At 46.6% G+C, this 16,957-nt stretch overlaps 1 protein-coding gene and 1 pseudogene across 1 annotated transcript in view; one reads left to right on the top strand and one right to left on the bottom strand.

Moving 5' to 3' along the window:
• Positions 1–16,957, top strand: part of LOC124545248 (protein takeout-like) — a 57,616-nt gene that overhangs the window by 22,437 nt on the left and 18,222 nt on the right. Inside the window, exons 2-3 of the mRNA XM_047124121.1 lie at positions 1,356–1,448; positions 6,415–6,562. Of these exons, the coding sequence (XP_046980077.1) occupies positions 1,356–1,448; positions 6,415–6,562 (241 nt within the window). The remainder of the gene's footprint in view (positions 1–1,355; positions 1,449–6,414; positions 6,563–16,957) is intronic.
• On the bottom strand, positions 5,855–5,972 carry LOC124546080 (annotated as a pseudogene).

Genomic DNA, 16,957 nt, shown 5'->3' on the forward strand with positions numbered 1-16,957 from the left:
GTGCAACACTGGTTCTCTTTCAAATAGTGCAGTTCATAAGTTCATGGCTTGTAGAAAATAAACTAACGCTAAATCACAGTAAGACTCAGGTTTTACAGTTTCTTAATACACAATTTAACAAAACCCGACGTTTTAATTTCACAGAATGGGCATACCATGAGTGAAGCTGAACAGTTCAAATGTCTACGTGTTCAGACAGATAATAAAGTGTCGTGGAAAGCCTACGTTCAGGATCTTGTTCAAAGAATTTAATATTCGAAGGATACCTGAAGTAAGTGGTCGTTCGACCCTAAAATTAGTCTACTTCGCTCATTCTCTTTCGCTTATGTCAAATCGTATTATACACACATCAAAAAAAGACTTGTTTACTATAGAGTGTGAGTCTCTTACAACAGACAAGTCTTTTTTTCTGAAATTAACAAGACTCTACTAAAAACCAGACAAGAGTACTCTCGTCGAATGGCCATTGCTCCTCTTCTGAAACAAACAATGATCCTCTTATAGGACAAAGAAGGCAGGCCTGTTTACCAGACCGAGTTTTCTCTTTTACTTTATTTTTAGGGCCACCTGCGTGCCATGAAGCCCTTCGCTCGCCACAGGTGTCTTGTTTGGCCTGACTTTCATCAGCCATTGTGTCACTGTTTTTCTTAAAGGCTTCCTTCTTCTTCAATCTAAAACGAAGAACCCTCGGTTTTGTCAACAACTGTAGAATGTAAATTTTGTCTCTTCACTGAGTGCAGTATTTAAAGGAAACTAAAGTTCTCATTTCTTATGCTTTAGAGTTGAAATGTGGCCAAATCAATTTACACTTCTTCATTGAAATATGGATTGCTATAATCATTTATTAGAACCACTGACCTTTAACACTGATTTACATTAGAAGAAGAGTTCCTAAGGCTTTGCAAGAGGTTTCCTGCTTGTTTTGGAAGAAATATCGTACATCTGTTTTGAAAAGGGGGTTTATTTGACGCTTGGAAGAGAAATCGTGGTCATTATGTTACGCTGAAGAGAAGTATTACACGCTTTAGCAAAACTTTTAACACCATAGCGTGGGGAACTAGCCGCACAAGTCATGTTTGGGCAGACAGCATGAGAGGCAATAAGATGTTAAAGTTAGTATATGAATCCGGAGGTCTCGCGTTCGATCACGGTCAGTCCTAGGATTTCTGAGTGTTACTACTTTCACCTCTGGCATTATTTGTTGATGTGAAATATATTGATATGCACCATGCGTCGAGGTCCAAGTAACTGTAACACTGCAGTACTGTGCGTATGTGTGTTTGTCTTTCTCTGTCGACCGCTATGATACTTGCCTGCTTACTTTAGTTTAATTATCATTGTGCGTTTGGTTCCAGCTCCTGACTACCCAGTCTGCAAGAGGGACAGCCCCGACGTGAACGACTGTTTAAAGAAGGCGGTGGCCGTGGTCGTGAAGCTGGTGGCCGCAGGTGAGACACCTACCGGGTCATCCCTACTTTTGGTCCGCTCACTGCTGTTGCGTGTATGCCTTCGCGGAGCAGCGGGGAACACATTGAAGTTAAAGTGAGGTGCCAATTCCAGACGTTGAAAACCTCCCTTGACAGTTTACTTACTCCCTATAAAATGCTGACAGCTGCATACTTGAAGGATCAGCAGCATCTGGGCACACAGCTGGAGAGCTCTCCTGAAAGTACATCAAGGAAACGTAGCACCTTTCACACTTTAGCTACACCAACACATTGAAAGAAATTGAAAAACGGATGGGTCTACTGGAACATCAAATTTTCACAAAACAGTGACGAGAGAGAAGTAGTTGGTTATTGATAGCTATAGCTGGCTGACATGCAACCACCAGCAATGAACCAACTGGTGCTGTCGGCTCCCTATGTGTTACCATTCTGCTGCACAAAGCATTCGTTGCGGCTGACAGATTTCATGTAGAAAAGTGTACTTAATGCGAAGATTAGACACATTTCAATAAAGAGCAAGTTCCAGCACTGATTGGACAGTCCACAGGTGCCTATCATGGGAGAATTTCAAACTTTTTACGTGGTGTTTGTAGCAAACAGTCACTTCAAACTTCATACTTTTTGTGATGATTTTTTCAGTTTTCCGTAGCTTATACTGGGTGGACAAAATAAAACTGGTGTGCACCTTAAGATGTACTTCATGCACTTAAGTAAGTTGTGTTGCTTATCTTATGGCGCAAGCAAAATTTTCTGGGCCAGTTTTGATTTACCAGATACCAAACGCAGTGCTTTACAAAACTTTAAAAGATCCAGTACCAATATACGTAGTTTATTGTAATCAACAAAAGAAAATTGTGTTTCACTGAGGTCAACAGATTCAGAGACACAAGACGGGAAAATTTCAGTACTTACAAAAAATAAATAAATAAGTAAATAAAATATATAACTCTAGCCCTAATTTAAGTTAAGAACTGTTTTCTGGCGTGTTTATAAAGGCTATCGGTTCTATATCATTCGTCAATTTCAGAATTCTTAAGCTTATTTTGTATAAGACAAAGACTTTAAAATGATTTTATATCACTATGAAGAGTGGACCATTCTGGCGGCTGGCTGCGTACACTACTTGTTGCCGCAACGTCAAAACATCGGACCTCAAAGTAATTTAAATAAAAACGCAAAAGCAAAAATTTTTAACGCTGTTCTGTGGAAGCAGATCGCAGATCACGTACTGAGCGTGAAAACTGCTGAGCCGATCACAAATGTGATCAGTTCCTTAAAGGAGCTGCAAGCGTTGTGCGGCAGGCTACAAGGTCGTATCCAATGTTGCACACAAGCATCATTTAAAATTAATACGTCTTACCTTCTTCTTATTCTGCATCATTACGTTTACAGTAGTCATCTTTGGATCGAATACGCCCATGCCAACCCTTCTGCAACTTTTGAAATGCATCGTGGAAGTCGGTCTTCTTCACTATGTTTAATACGCTCCAAGATTACACTTTAATATCTTCTGCTGTTTCACAGTTTTGCCCCGTCAACATTAATTTCATCTTGAGTGAGAGATCATATGGTTCATACTTCTAGCATTTTGATTTTATAAAAATGTGTTGTGTAATGTACACGATATGCGATAGTGGGTGTTTTTTCCGACATGTCCTTATATGGACATAATTTTACTCTTGACATATCGAGATTGTCTGGCCGAGGTGAAGGATTCTTCCACTGTGGCGATTGCTGTGATTTTGAGAATGTTAGCTATAAAACAATTTTCGTCATCAGAGACAATCTTTGAAAGAAATTTTGCATCATCTTCGCTGCAAGTTTTAACGCGTGTTCCTTCTGATGTCTTGGGGAGGTGTGGCACAGACTTCACCGCAATCGTTCTTATGGGTAGTTCTTCTCACAGAATGCGTCCGCATATACTACGACTTATTCCTAAGGTGTTGCAGAGGTCTGTCTACAATTTTCAGAATCAGATTACTTACATTCTGAACATTTTCTGGTGTGATACGAGTTCACGACCGACTGGAACACTCATCATCATTATCAGTCGATGTTCGCCCGTTTTTGAAACGCTTATACCAATTCAAGTCTGCGTCTGACCTAAGCGTTGGCTCCAAGTGCATACTTCCAAATGCGTTCTTCAACATTAGGAGCGTTTCTGCTGCCGTTTTCAGAAGTTTAAAACAAAACTTTATGCAGACACACTGCTCTTCCGTACCAACCAGCACAAAGCTGCAGCCGGCCGGTGTGGCCAAGCGGTTCTAGGCGCTACAGTCTGGAACCGCGAGGCCGCTACGGTCGCAGGTTCGAATCCTGCCTCGGGAATGGATGTGTGTGATGTCCTTAGGTTAGTTAGATTTAAGTAGTTCTAAGTTCTAGTGGACTGATGACCTCAGATGTAAGTCCCATAGTGCTCAGAGCCATTTGAACCATAAAGCTGCAAACTCACGGAAATACGAAAATGATGGACCGAAGCTGTTAGTCGCTTGCCACCCTGATTGAAGAAGGGTGTGTAGCGAGACACCTAGAGGTACTTTAGTGTAATCGTAATCATTTGTGAGCAAAAGTCAAGTTCCGGGACTTCTAGTCACCGCTGCGCTCTGAAGCGAGGCTTCTCGCCTGTTCTGCAGTCGCTCCCAATCTTTTAGACAATATCACCGCTGGACGAGATCAGCTGTCGATCTACACACCCAAAAAACTCTGGCCCGAAAGAAAAATTGTAGGTGGGAGAAAAGAAGAAAAACCCCTATTTTTAAAATGACAAAAGAGAAGTGCTACACTACCGGAAAATAATAGATTTATTGTTGCAAGAGTGCACGTGGAGTACATGAAATGATTACATTTACAAATCAATAGTACAAGCGATACTGAGGTAACACGTATGGAATCATGCTGAGACACGCACATCAGTACGTGGTGTAGTCTCCACGAGTGGCAACGCAGGTGCTGACCCTGGCATGCAGTAGATCACGCAGGTGGTGAATACTATCCTAGGATACGACCTGTTGTCGGCTGACGAGTTGCACGAGTCACTTCTTGTCCTCCCATGCGTGCTCAAGTCCGGAGATTATGCAGGGCAGAGCACTGTAAGGTTTACGGGCAGTGTGTGGTCGAGCATTATCCTGTTGGAACAACACATCATTTTCCTGTTGCAAGAGCGGAAAAAAGACGGGTCTAACAACATTCTTCACGTACCGAGCGCTGGTTAGCGTCCCTTCCAGAAACACTAAAGATGAATAAGAGTTGTAGCTTATCGCACGTCAGATCATAAGGCCTGCGTAGGGCAGTGTGTCTCGGACGAGACAGCGCTCAAGAGGTCTACGTCGTACGCGCAGTCGATCGTTACTTACATGCTGGCAGAATCTGCTTTCATCGCTGAAAAACAAAGGGCGCTACTTAATCTTCCTTTACACTCGGTTTGCATGGTTTTTCAGAACCACTTGTGTATTATTTATTACAGGTAGCTTGTCAGCTGCAACCAGACGATGTTGATGAGAAATTTTGTTAGGAGTTAACCTATCACTTTATGCTCTAAACGTAATTTAGTTTGTCGCGATATATCCACATAATTTTGTAATCATTTATTAAAAATGTTCACATTACAGATTAAATAAAACAGAAACCTACTAATGATGGCACAGAGGTGCTGAAACATGTTTGCGAACTTGGAAAAAACGGTGTTTTGTGTAGCTGGTGGACGTTACATCCAACAATTTTAACTGAAAAAACGGAGAATACAAGGAACTGCAAATCCAAATGACGAAATCTGTAAATCCTAGCCTAATAAGTTCAATCTTAGATTTTATTCGTAAAGATAAGATTGTGACACTTAATTCCATCAGTGACGTAGAGTTCAGAAAATACATTTGTCGTTGACTTAAAAAAAGACTAACAGCGCTGTTTATTGGTTCTTTGGTGTACTATGGCTCGATGATTAAACATTTGTACTACTAAGCTGAGCAGATTATTTTAGATACAAATTTCAAATAAACATCTTCTTTTCTCGCGTTCCAATTTTGATGAAATAAAGCTTATATATTGTCCCTGTCTACGATCAAGTTAAGCCTGAAAACTCCATGAAAATTAGTTTAGTAATTGTGAAGACAGCGTCTATAAACAGACAAACATGTCTCATGCTAGTATGTACTCACAGCTTGTCGTCTGCCTAGGGCTTGTGTAAATTTATTTTATCCAGAAAAAAAACACTCCATCTACAGGACACAAATGGCCCATCGGGACCATCCGACCGCCGTGTCATCCTCAGAGGAGGATGTGGATAGGAGGGGCATGGGGTCAGCACACCGCTCACCTGGTCGTTATGATGGTATTCTTGACCGAAGCCGCTACTTTTCGGTCGAGTAGCTCCTCAATTGGCATCACGAGGCTGAGTGCACCCTGAAAAACGGCAACGGCGCATGGCGGCCTGGATGGTCACCCATCCAAGTGCCGACCACGCCCGACAGCGCTTAACTTCGGTGATCTCACGGGAACCGGTGTATCCACTGGGGAAAGGCCGTTGCCAAATTCATTTTATCTACTGTTACTTTTGTGGTGTCAGTTTCATTTAGTCACTTGTTACGTGCCCACGCCTATTTGTTCCTCAGTTTGGTCCTACTGCGCTACACGTGTAAAACAGAAATATTGCTACTTTGGGCTACAAAATTCTGCGTAACTCCCCGTATTTTCCCGACATGGCACCCTCTGCTGCATTTCTGTTTTCTTTATTGAAGAAACTGTTGCGTGGAAGATACTTGGAGAATTATTTCTGAGACTGATTTCTACAACAGAGATCTCCATAATGTCATTCATAGTTGAGAAAAAGCAAGACGCACTTAAGGGTGAATGTATAGAGGACTGCTATAAAGTTTCATAGTTACAGAGTGCTTTCCTCGGGTTGATAATCAGCATAAGGTAACTACTGCTCGTACTGTGACCTTGAGGCAGGCTGCTGCTGTGCCCACAGGCATCCCCTCGCTCGGCGTGGTGCCCGTCGACCCCCTGGATGTCCCGCTGATCGAGATCAGCGACGGCACCAAAAACATCAACCTCAGGATCACGTTCAGGAACGTGCGCGTCACCGGGCTGTCCCAGGCGTCGGTCAGCAGCGCCAGGTGAGTCCTGCACCTCAGTAGTGCACCGGCTGCGCGTGGTTGCTTCCACTTTTCTTATTTGGTGAATGGACACAGAATACTGTGTGCATACGTCTGCGAGAGACCGATGGAGTTGTTCAGAACTATACACAAATTCCCTCTCTCGCAGCACCTGCGCCAACTGGGGAGGCGCCCAGCTGGCGTGGTTTTGCAGAGTATGTTGGTCCATTATGATTCTATCGACACTGCAGATTACATTAGACATACTGCTCATTCCAGGGACACATGGTAATGAGCACACCGACGTTGTGTAACACGCCAGACAAACTGAAATTAATAACACATAGATGACGAAAATTCTTGAAAAAAGAAAAAGAATAGCGTGAGAAGTTAGAGACACAGTTACATAAAATAACTCTTTGTTTGGTATAGAAAATCACTCCTCGTCGTAGCTCTCCACTGCTATGATTGAGTTAAGCAAGCGTGGAATATTTGTACAGAAATGAATCTTGATTAAAAAAGAAGCAGCCGAAGACACTGAGCTGTGTGAGATAGGAAGTCTGTAGATCTCGAATTGTGAATGTTGCAAATGCAATTACTACAACATTTGTCCGTTTGACATTACTAAACACTCTGAAGAGTCGAGACTGACTTAACGTTCACGAGGCGACCGTACGAACTTCCCCTCACCGACTTGATTCCTATTGACAGGCTGTGTAGGGCACGAATTGGACTTCGACAGACGTAAGCAACAAGACGCAACTCTTAATCGTTGTCGACAAAATAGAGTTTGCTTACATACTTCGTGTGGTGGCTAGTTACCAAGCGAGTAAACGCTTAGTTTTATAAACGCAATGTCTGAGGGACGCTTAGTTTTATAAACACGATGTCTGAGGATCGAATCTCGCTACTAGCGGTCTTTTATTTCTGTGCCACGCAACTACAACAGCAGATACGCGTGATACGCCGCGTTATGGTGTGATGACCGAAAACCGCTTACGAATGCATCTCACATTTGTTTAGCAATCGACACATTCAAAAAACTATGCACATGCAAAGGTTCGGAGTTCATTGCAAGTGCTGTATGTCGCAATAATTACTGTTTACCATGTTTCATTATCATCATCATCCTGACTCGTACAATGCTCCATATGTAATACATTTGCTTGCCGCGCATGTAGATAAAATAATATAAATAAAATGAGTATTCTTATTGGACTGAAATTTCTTGTGCATCCACTTTTTACACTCTTATTAAGAAAATTTTTTCTCCTTTTCTCAGGATAAAGATTACGGAAATAATAAATGAATCATTTAATATTGACGGTTTTCACAGTCATAGAAATTACATGGAAAGAAAGGATGTTCGGCCCCTGGAGGTCGTGCTCCTCAAGTTAATCACTCGGCTGCAGACTTTTCTCTGGCACTGGGGATCGTAAATTGGAAATCTGAGTGAGCAAGGACCAAGTCCGGGTGGCCGAGGCGGCTACGGCAACCGCTCGTGAGAAGCAGTAAATTCTGGTTCGAATCCCGGTCTGTCACAAATTTTCTACCTCCACCCTTGTATTACCACAATGCCCTGTGCGCCTTATCGTCATGATTTCTTACCCCTCCTTTCCCTTTACTTCCCCTTCCTGTGTTTCTTATTTACACCAATATACGAGGGTCACTCCAGAACTTTTTTTAAATCCATCTTTTATTCTACATGTTTGAAAATTTTACAGTGTGTAGATATATCCTTTAGGAACAATATTTTTCATTTCTCCACATAGTTTCTATCCCTCTCAACTGCCTTACGCCATCTTGGAACCAGCGCCTGTATACCCGCACGGTAAAATTCTGGACCAACCTGTTGGAGCCACTGTTTGGCAGCGTGCGCAAGGGAGTCATCATCTTGAAACCTTGTTCCATCAAGAGAGTCTTTCAGTTTCCCGAAGAGATGATAGTCACATGGAGCCAGGTCAGGACTGTAAGGCGGGTGTTTCAGTGTTGTCCATCCGAGTTTTGTGATCGCTTCCATGGTTTTTTTACTGACATGTGGCCGTGCATTGTCGTGCAACAGCAAAACATCCTGCTTTTACAGATGTGGCCCAACACGACTCAGTCGAGCTTGAAGTTTCTTCAGTGTTGTCACATATGCGTCTGTCAGCAGTCACCAATTCGTTAACTCTCTGCACATTGTCTGGCGTGTGTGCAGTAGGAGGCCTGCCGCTGCGAGGACTATCATCACGTAACCTGCTTGCCCACCAACTAACTGTACTGCGATCGATAGCAGCATCTCCATACACCTTTTTCAACCTCGTGGATGTTTCCCACTGTCTCGTTTTCACAGCACAGGAATTATATGACAACACGTTGCTTCTGACGAACGTCAAGTGTAGCACCTATTTTGAAGGCATGCCACTCGCGAGAACAGGTTGAACTAGGTATGAAAACAAGCGGGAAGGATGTATCTACACACTGTAAAACTTTCACACATGCAGAATGAAAACTGTATTTTTACAAAAATAGAGTGCATTTCTTATGGAGTGACCCTCGGACGAACTCCCGATCCTCCCGCTGGCGCGTCTGTTTGTTCCCTGTAGAGTGGCATCGGCCCGAGGTCCACGAGAAAGTCTGTGGCACGTACTTCATACCACGTGATGCTGCAGGTCTTACGAGTGCTGGCGTCCCCAGGGGCTCAGCATTCATTTGCTGAGTACGGGGTTGGCGACCCCGTGGTCCTGAGCTGGGGACTGGTCAGCGCCGCCAGTCTCGTGTCCCCGTAACCCCCGGACATGCTTCAGCGACCACCGTATGGTGCGGCGGTGGAATGTTGTGTGCTGCGGGGAATGGAAACCTTGGCTTGACCGCCTGGATTGCGAGGAAGGCCAACCTCTATAAAAACCCCTCAATCTTCCGGTGTGTTCCGCGCCTATGAGATGCATGGCTGTAGAGGTGGAACAGTCGCAAGCGGGCAACCTCTGGGGCACCTGCCACACCCCAGTTGTATACGGCTTACTCAGGCACGCGGGGCTCTGTCTGAGCGGACCTTTAGTTCCCTAGCTGCTCGTGGGACCGCAATGCACCCTTCGACCTCTACATTTCCCCCTACCAGTGGATTGGGTGGGCCACTGGTAGGAAAACACACCCCATCGAAATAGCGACTTCGTGCAGTGAGTCCTCCTGCGCCTGGTGTTGCTAGAGATTTATCAGACTGTCATAAGAGAGCACGTGCTGATAATCAGAATGTGTTTTTGATTATTAAACGGGAGGAGGGTAGCTTTGAGAGGGTTTCTCCCTTTTACATCCACAAGGGTCTTGAGGGAATTGCAGGTACACTGACATCTGTTAAGCGACTGCGCAATGGTACTCTGTTAGTTGAGACTTCTAGTTCCTGTCAAGTCGCTTCTCTTTGGAAAGCAACCTGTCTTGGAGAGTACACTATCGAGACCGAGCTCCACTCCACTTTGAATTATAGTAAGGGTGTTGTGACATGTAGGGACTTGGTGGATACCCCGACAGACGAGTTAAAATCTGAGTGGGCTGATGAAGGTATTGTTGACGTGCAGCATATTATGAAACGAGTCGATGGGGACCTAGTCAAATCCGACTCGTTTATTCTCACGTTCAGTTGCCCGAGACTCCCAGAGCATGTTAAAGCGGGGTTCTTATGTTTGCCAGTAAGGCCATATTTCCCCAACCCAAAGCGCTGTTTTAAATGTCAGCGCTTTGGGCATACTACGTTGGGGTGCAATGAGATAGCCACTTATGGTAAATTTGGTCAGCCTGCCCATGAAGGAGCCGATTGTTCATCGCCTGTGAAGTGCGTGAATTGCTCTGGGAGTCACCCTGTCTGGAGCTGGGTCTGCCCCATCTACCTCGAAGAACGGAAGATACAGGAGATTAAAACATCTAAGCACATCCCCTATGGTGAGGCCAAGAAGCTCTTTAAGGCCATGCAACCTCCGGTGTTTACAACATCTTTTGCTTCCGCTCTGCAGAAACTGGTATAGTTGGCCACTGTTGCTACACAAACGGAGGTTGCTAGTGTTAGCACTAATACCTGCGTTTGCCAGTGCACTTGTGCTGCTGCAGTTGTTTTGCAACCTGCGGCTCTCCCCGCAACGTCGGACAAGGCTGTGGTTGCTGACATTGGGGTACTTCCTGCCTCTCCCCATTTGGGGACTTCTGCCCAGGTGAGTTAAGCTCCAACTGTTGACAAGGCTCTGCATTCTAAGCCCCCCCAGGACAAAGACGCCGAATCTGAAGGTTTTGCCACCTGAGGAGACTAGTCAGGGTCGGTCCGATGACGAGGCCTTCGTACTGTCTGACATCTCCCGTGGGTCGTCATCGGAGCTGATGGACATTGATGTCGACCGGGGGCGATCTTCTCGTCCCAAGAATAAATCTCCGGCCAGTACAGGCTCTCCTCCAAAGCACAGAGGCAGGGTGAAAGTTCAGCCACCCTGATCACTGGCTCCCATATTGCAGTGGAACCTGAATGGGTTCAGGACGCATGTGGCCGAATTACAACTCCTTGTACGAGAGTGCCCTTTGTGCTTACATCTCCAAGAGACACATTTTCGGGCCACTGATGCTCCTTCTTTACGGGGCTATACCGTATATCGAAAAGACGATCTGATGGGGGAAAGGGCAAAGGGTGGTGTTGCGGTTTTTCTCCGTGACATGCACCCCTCATCTGAGCTCCCTCTCGTAACAGACTTGCAAGCAGTTGCAGTTGACCTTCTTATGCGTCGGAGGCTCACAGTCTGTTCAGTTTACTTACCACCTCAGGATGCGATAGACTCTGCGGCTCTCACAGACCTTATTAGCCAACTCCCCCGCCCATTTCTTCTTCTGGGGGACTTCAGTGCTCATAATGTCTTATGGGGCTCTCTGACTACATGCCCCAGGGGTCGCATTCTGGAAAGCCTCATGATGTCTGAAGAACTGTACATCCTCAACTCTGGTGCTCCCACTCATTTCTTTACTGCTTCCGGGTCGTCATCGGCTATTGACCTTTCCTTTTGCTCTCCAGCAGTCGCGGATTCTGGTCTGTGGGAGGTTGTTGCTGACCTCCATTCTAGTGACCACTTCTCCCTTTGGATTCGCCTCCTGGATGAGGCTGTGGCATTACCAGTGCCGCCTCAGTGGCACCTCTGCAGAGCTGACTGGACACTTTTCAGCCAACTGGCTGTTTTAGAACACCGTGCCAGCGTCCACGAATGGGTAGACCACGTTACAGCCGTGATCTCCCATGCTGCTGAATTGTCAATCCCACGGTCATCCGGTCATCCCAAGAGGCGTCCTGTCCCTTGGTGGACCACTGAGTGCCGCTCAGCCATCCGAGCCCGCCGTGCAGCTCTGCGCCGCTTCAAGTGCCGTCCTTCAGCTGACAATATTGCGGCCTTTCGGGTGACAAGGGCCAAAGCGCGGCGAGTGATTAAAGAGAGCAAACGACGGTCATGGCAATCGTTCTTGAACTCCATCTCTCGCTCCACTAATTCTACGAAAGTATGGGAAGCCATCAGGAGGATTTCTGGGAAACCCAGTCAACTACCTGTCATGGCATTGCTGCATCAGGGATGTCTCCTCACGGCGCCAAGAGACATTGCCCAGACACTGGCCGTGCATTTTGCGGAATCTACCGCCACTATTAACTGTGATCCAGATTTCTGCCGCTACCGCACTGCCATCGAGAGGGGTCACTTGGACTTCCAGTCTCCAAATTCGGAACCCTACAACTGCCCCTTCACAATGTGTGAACTGGATTCGGCGCTGTCTATGGCTCATGATACTGCGCCTGGTCATGATCAAATCCGGTACAGCATGCTGCAGCACTTGTTGCTGCCATCCAAGGAAGTTCTCCTCAATTGTTTTAATATGATATGGTTATCCGGCACGTACCCTGACTCGTGGAGGGAGGCGATTTTGATTCCTCTCCTCAAACTAGGGAAGGACCGAATGCATCCCAGTAGTTATCGAAGTATTGCTTTGACGAGCTGTGTCGGGAAGACGTTGGAACGCATGCTCAATCGTCGCCTGGTTTGGCTGCTCGAGACCAGGCAGCTCCTAAGCCCCTCTCAGTGTGGCTTTTGGAGGTGTCGTGCAACTATAGACAACTTGACCCTGCTTGAGGCGGCCATCCAGCAGGCCTTCCTACGTAACCAGCATTGTCTAGATGTATTCTTTGACATTAATAAGGCGAATGACACTACTTGGCGCCGCCTTATCCTCAATCAACTCCATTAGTGGGGCTTTCGTGGCCGTCTCCCCATCTTCATTCGGTCCTTTCTTTCCCACTGCCTCTTTCGATATCGGGTTGGTAATGTGCTATCTGATTTGTACGTGCAGGAGAATGGTGTTCCTCAGCGAAGCGTTTTAAGTGTCACCCTCTTTGCCGTCGCCATTAACAGTATCACGTCCACTATCTGGAGTCCTGCCCAATGCTCCTTGTTTGTGGACGATTTTGCTGTTTTCTGTTCTTCCTCCAGTCTTGTCACTGCTAGTCGGCAGTTCCAGCTTACGATAAAGCGATTAGAGGCATGGACTGCGAAGACAGGTTTTACCTTTTCTGCAGACAAATGTGTGTGTGTTCATTTTAATCGTTCTCGACGCCTTTTTACCTCCCCTGAATTGCGTCTGAGGGACACCGTTCTTCCTTTTAGAGACATTGTGAGGTTCCTGGGCCTCACTTTTGATTCCAAGATGTCGTGGTTACCTCACATTAAAGACCTCAAGGTGCGGGTCCTGAATGCACTGAATATTTTGAAGAGTCTGAGCCATCGATCCTGGGGAGCAGATCGGGCACGTCTGCTGCAGTTTTATAGGGCTTTCGTTCGATCGCGTCTTGACTATGGTTGCACCGTGTATGGCTCAGCAAGGCCTTCGTATCTGAAGATTCTTGACGCAGTACACCATGAGGGTATCAGGCTGGCCACTGGTGCCTTCCGTACCAGTCTCATCCCCAGCCTGTGTGCTGAGGCAGGGTAATCGCCGCTCGCCATCCGGCGGAAACTCCTCATGGTGCGACAGGTGTGTCAATTCCTTGGCTGTCCTACATCCCCTGCGTACCCTACTGTTGCCCGACCGCCTATGGAACGTCTCTTTTCCAGTCGTCCAAGGGCAACAAGACCATTTGGGATTCGTGCCAAGCATTTGCTTGAGTCCCTTGGTGTGGAGTGTGTGGCCCCCCAACAACAAGGTTTTACTCGCCTGACTCCCTGGTTGCTCCAGAGGTCCAGCGTCCTTTTAGACTTGTCGGAGTACCGGAGCAGCTGCACTCCTGCGTTTGTTTTTACCTCCTTATTTTACGATATTTTAAAGCAGCACCCCGACCATGTACCAGTATTTACGGATGGCTCTAAACAGGGGGACTCTGTTGGTTGTGCTGTTGTTTTCCCTGATCGAGTCGTCAAGTTACGGCTTCCTGCAGCGTTTACCATCTTCGATGCCGAATTGTTTGCGATCTTGCGGGCATTGGAGCAGATGAGATGTGTTCCCAGTCTTACGTTCCTCATCTGTTCTGACTCCCTGAGTGCCCTTCAGACCATGCAACACTTGTACCCAGCGGACACGGTCGTCCAGAACATCCATGATGCCCTACTCCACCTGCAACGGCAGGGGAAGGAGGTTTCTTTCTGCTGGGTGCCGGGGCACGTGGGTATTAGGGGAAACGAACTGGCGGATGTGGCTGCCAAAGATGCAAGTTCCTTCCCTCACGTTGTTGAATGTGCCGTCCCCCTCCATGCTGTTACCTCCCTTTTGCGTTTTCGTGTTATTCGTCAATGGGAAGAGGAGTGGCTGGCAGTTGATGAAAATAAGCTGCGTTTGGTCAAGGCCACCACGCGGCCATGGCGTACGTCCTACCAGTCATGCAGACGGGATGAGGTTCTCCTCACTGGCCTCCGCATCGGGCACAGTCCCTTAACACATGGTTTTTTACTCCGGCGGGAGGACCCCCCAATCTGCAGTGCTTGTGGCGTCCAGATTACTGTCCGCCACATTTTACTTGACTGTCCTTTATTCTCTGACCAGAGGGCGGTGGTTTCTTTGCCACCGGATTTGCCCTCTATTTTGCAAGATGACGCAACGGCTGTGGTTAAGGTCTTACGGTTTTGTGTGTCCAATTTGTTGCCTCGGATTTTAGGGAGGGGGTTTTAATGTGCTGCTGGGTGACTGGCTCACTCAGGTTTGAGGTCCGCCAGTCACTATTACCTCCTTGTTTCCCTTAGGTTTCTATTCTCTTTTCCTTGAGTTTCCTTTCCTTTTTAGTGTGTTCCTTCTCCTCTTGTTTTGCCTCCGTATGTGAGGATTTGGAACTGGTCGGGTCTGTGTCTTTTAGCCAATCTCCTTGTTCGCTGTTCGTCTTAGTCCCTTCACGGCATGTGTTCCTGTTTTTATGCGTTTGGGCGCTGATGACGACGCTGTTTAGCGCCTGTAAACCTCAAACACACACACACACACACACACACACACACACACGAGTGCTGGCAGCCGTCTGCAGTGGGGAGCGAGCAACTATTCCCGACGAGTTTAATAAATCTTGTCTGCGTGTTTAAATGGATGCAAGTTTTCGATATCACCTTCATTGAGTACCTTTTCAATTTAAGATTGATTTTTTTGGGCTCCGCATGGAGCCGAGCATTCGCGAAGTGTGGCGCACAAGCTTACTAGTGTGACGTCACAAGTTCGTTGTAGGGCCCGTGTATATCGTTGGCCCCGCCTGTGGCGTCCCCACCTGACGTGCTTACCATGATCCTTTGGGGCGGGACCGTGCGCCGTGGAAGTAATAATGCCTCCACTCTCCGAGCCAAGCAATCCCCTTATATCTGCTGGTCCACGAGAAATACGGGCCTCGCAAGAAACCTGTGACGTCACACTAGCCGGCTTGCCCGCCACACTTCGTGAACGCTCGGCTCTACGCAGAGCCCAAAGAAATCAATGTTTAATTGAACAGGTACTCAATGAAGGTGATATCGAAAACTTGCATGCATTTAAACTCGCAGTCAAGAATTATTAAACCCGTCGGGAATAGTTGCTCGCTTCCAGCTGGAGGCGGCTGCTGGCACTCGTAAGACCTGCAGTGTCACGTGGTATGATTTCCACGCCGTGGCCTGCCCTTCTCTTGGGTCTCAATATCGCTGAATCGGCACGATGTTACAAAAATTGTGTACCTTTTTACTTTTAATTAAGGAAGATATCACAAATATTTGAAAGTATGCATACCAACTTGCATAGTTAATTCAGTACCCTTCAACTCCCATTCTTCACGTGTCCGGTTGCAGCGCCATTTCAGTCGGATACTTTGGTGCATCTGTTTACGCGGGCCGTGTCTGCAGGCAACCTGCAACATGTGTTCCCTTCCCACAATGAGCCACTGCTGTTGCTCAATGGTCTCAGAGTGGGACGACAAGCGTCAGTTATGTTAGTCCTCTTTTTCGTAGGCTTATCCCATTTCTTCCGGGATCAGTGCGTTAATCTGGATTTCGCAATGTTAGTGGTCGCTCCCCTTTCCTCCCGGGACGTAAATTGTGTACTTCATCTGTTTGCGTCTATTGTTAATAATATGAAGTATTCTAAATGGTCCCGAATCGCGTAACAAAGGGGGGGGGGGGGGGGGGGAACAGCCCGGTATTAACCTACTCGAATGTGGGAAACCACCTAAGAGCCACATCAAGGCTGGCCGGCACACCGCTCCTCGTCGTTAATGCGCTGGGTGCATTTGATCCAGTGTCGGTGCGCCCCCCAGAATCCCGGAAGCAGCGTGCTAATTCACGCGGATATCCGCTTGGGTTTCTGCCTACCTAATATCAATAAACGAGGTTCCCCTGTACCTCTCTCATGCATTCCAAACTCGACAGAATTTCTTTTATATGTCTTACTAGACTAGGTAACCTGGGAGAAAGTGTAAAGGTTCACACTGTGGAGGAGGGATGTGGGTCGTGAACGGACAGCATCGGTCTGCGAGAGCATCGCCAGAGAGAGGAAAGGTTACTGGCTGAAATCCCGTTTCCGAACACATAATTTTAATTTCGTAACAAGTTCCATGTTAATCAATCCTCATGCAATTCATCGTCATACGGAGGAGAAACTTCCTATTCATTTGTTCTGCTCTCATACATTGAATGATCGGATCCTCCAGGTGCGCCGCCATTGCGTCAACGATCTTCCAGTGTGCTAAAGAAGCGATCGCAGCTACCGTGGACTCTTGGCGTTGATGTAGTTAAAAGTGTGTATGTTTGCAGGGAGATTACGTTGAGAGTTGGCAGGAGTTTAAAATTTTGTGTGTAACTATTTCGGGAAACAGGAAACCAAAGACCTTAAACCCGAACGAACATCATACGACCGGCCAAGGTTTTACACATGTACTACCTTTTACAGCATAGAAACCTAAAAAATTAAAAATGCTTTTAATAAATAGGACAATTTTGA

Source organism: Schistocerca americana, chromosome 8 (assembly GCF_021461395.2).
Source record: "Schistocerca americana isolate TAMUIC-IGC-003095 chromosome 8, iqSchAmer2.1, whole genome shotgun sequence".
Lineage (NCBI taxonomy): Eukaryota > Metazoa > Arthropoda > Insecta > Orthoptera > Acrididae > Schistocerca > Schistocerca americana.